This window comes from Pteropus vampyrus, unplaced genomic scaffold (assembly GCF_000151845.1).
Source record: "Pteropus vampyrus isolate Shadow unplaced genomic scaffold, Pvam_2.0 Scaffold669, whole genome shotgun sequence".
NCBI lineage: Eukaryota > Metazoa > Chordata > Mammalia > Chiroptera > Pteropodidae > Pteropus > Pteropus vampyrus.
Window position 1 is genome coordinate 102,173 of NW_011889450.1, and position 1,414 is coordinate 103,586.

At 68.6% G+C, this 1,414-nt stretch overlaps 1 protein-coding gene across 1 annotated transcript in view; it reads right to left on the reverse strand.

Moving 5' to 3' along the window:
• LOC111733871 (SH3 and multiple ankyrin repeat domains protein 2-like) overlaps positions 1-1,414 on the reverse strand; it is a gene marked incomplete at both ends in the record, with an annotated part of 143,662 nt that overhangs the window by 91,704 nt on the left and 50,544 nt on the right. Inside the window, one exon of the mRNA XM_023526001.1 lies at positions 5-37. Within this exon, the coding sequence (XP_023381769.1) occupies positions 5-37 (33 nt within the window). The remainder of the gene's footprint in view (positions 1-4; positions 38-1,414) is intronic.

The window sequence follows — 1,414 nt, forward strand, 5'->3', positions numbered from 1 at the left end:
CTGCGGTTGGAGTACGCCGGGGCCTCGCGGAAGGGCACTGGCGGGAGAGAAGGCGGAGGCGGGTGAGGGCGCGTGTCCGCCGAGCGCAGGGCCCGCCCCGCCCCACGCGGAAGCACAGGCGGTGCGGACACGGGACATCTGCGTCGCGCGGGGGGTCCAAGCTCACGCTAGAGATGGAAGGGGCACGGGGCCGACTTCCATCCGGCCGGCGCCCTCCCCTGCCGCAGCCGGGAGGCGCGTGCGAGGACAGATGGGCCACCGGCCCACGACGCGGTCAGGACACGAGGCAGCCATGTATTTCCCCTCGCCACGACCTGGACGTGGCCCTGGCATGGCCACACCGCGTCCCTGACACCCTCGTCCCCCGTCCCTCGGAACGTGGCTGTGTGTGCAGACACTCTTCACACGGGTCATCAAGGTAAAACGGGGTCACTGGGCGTGGGGCCTAACCTCATGTGACTGTGCCCTTGTAAGCAGAGGAGAACAGGACACAGAGGGACGACCACATGGGGACACAGGGAGGAGATGCTGTCCACGCGTCCGGGACAGAGGCCTCTGTGGGAACCAGTCTTGCCCACACCTGGGTCCCGGGCTTCGGCCTCCGGGATTGGGGACAGGAAGTATCTGTGGTGCTTTGTTACGGTGGCCCCCGGACACTCACACAGCCCTCAGGTCTGCTGGGTAGAATAAGCTGCTTCCACCCCAAGCCCAGGCCTTTCGGCACCCACCAAACTGGACCCGGCAGCGTGCAATGGAGGGGTGTGCGCCCCATCTGGCTTCTTACTGAGTTCTAGGCTGGAGTGAGGGCCTCGTAGCCAGGGCCTTAGAACGAGGATGCTGCCCGGGGACGGTGACGGCCAGCACTGCAGCCGCCCCAGTGGCTCCGAGGGCAGGAGCCAGAAAATGTCCTCTCCAGGAAGAGGCAACTGAGGGACAGTGGCCGCCAGGCTGCAGAGGAGTGAGGTGCCAGTGACCCTAGCGGCAAAGGACGCGACTTCCTTCACTCAACGCCCCGCGGTGTCCCCACACGCCAGGGGACCCGCGTGCTGGCACCGGAGCTGCCAAGCCCCCGAGGGTGCTGCCCGAGGCCAGGCTGCCCCCACGAGGACTGGAGCCCCCGTGCTCCCGGGGCGCCACCTGCAGACCGGACCCTGAGAGCCTCCCAGGAGGCGGCACAGGGAGGGCAGGGCGGAGTCCCGGACCGGCCCCGCCCACTGCCTGGGTCGGAGGCCACGGTGAAGGGCTTTGCGGAAATGAGGGAGCTGCAGCCTTTGCAGGCCTGGGCGGGACATCGAGCCCGCCCCCCGCCCGCACGGGGCAGCAGGGCTCCTGGGGGACAGAGGTGGCACTGGCCACGTGTGAGGGGACAGAGGTGGCACTGGCCACGTGTGAGGGGACAGAGGTGGCACTGGCC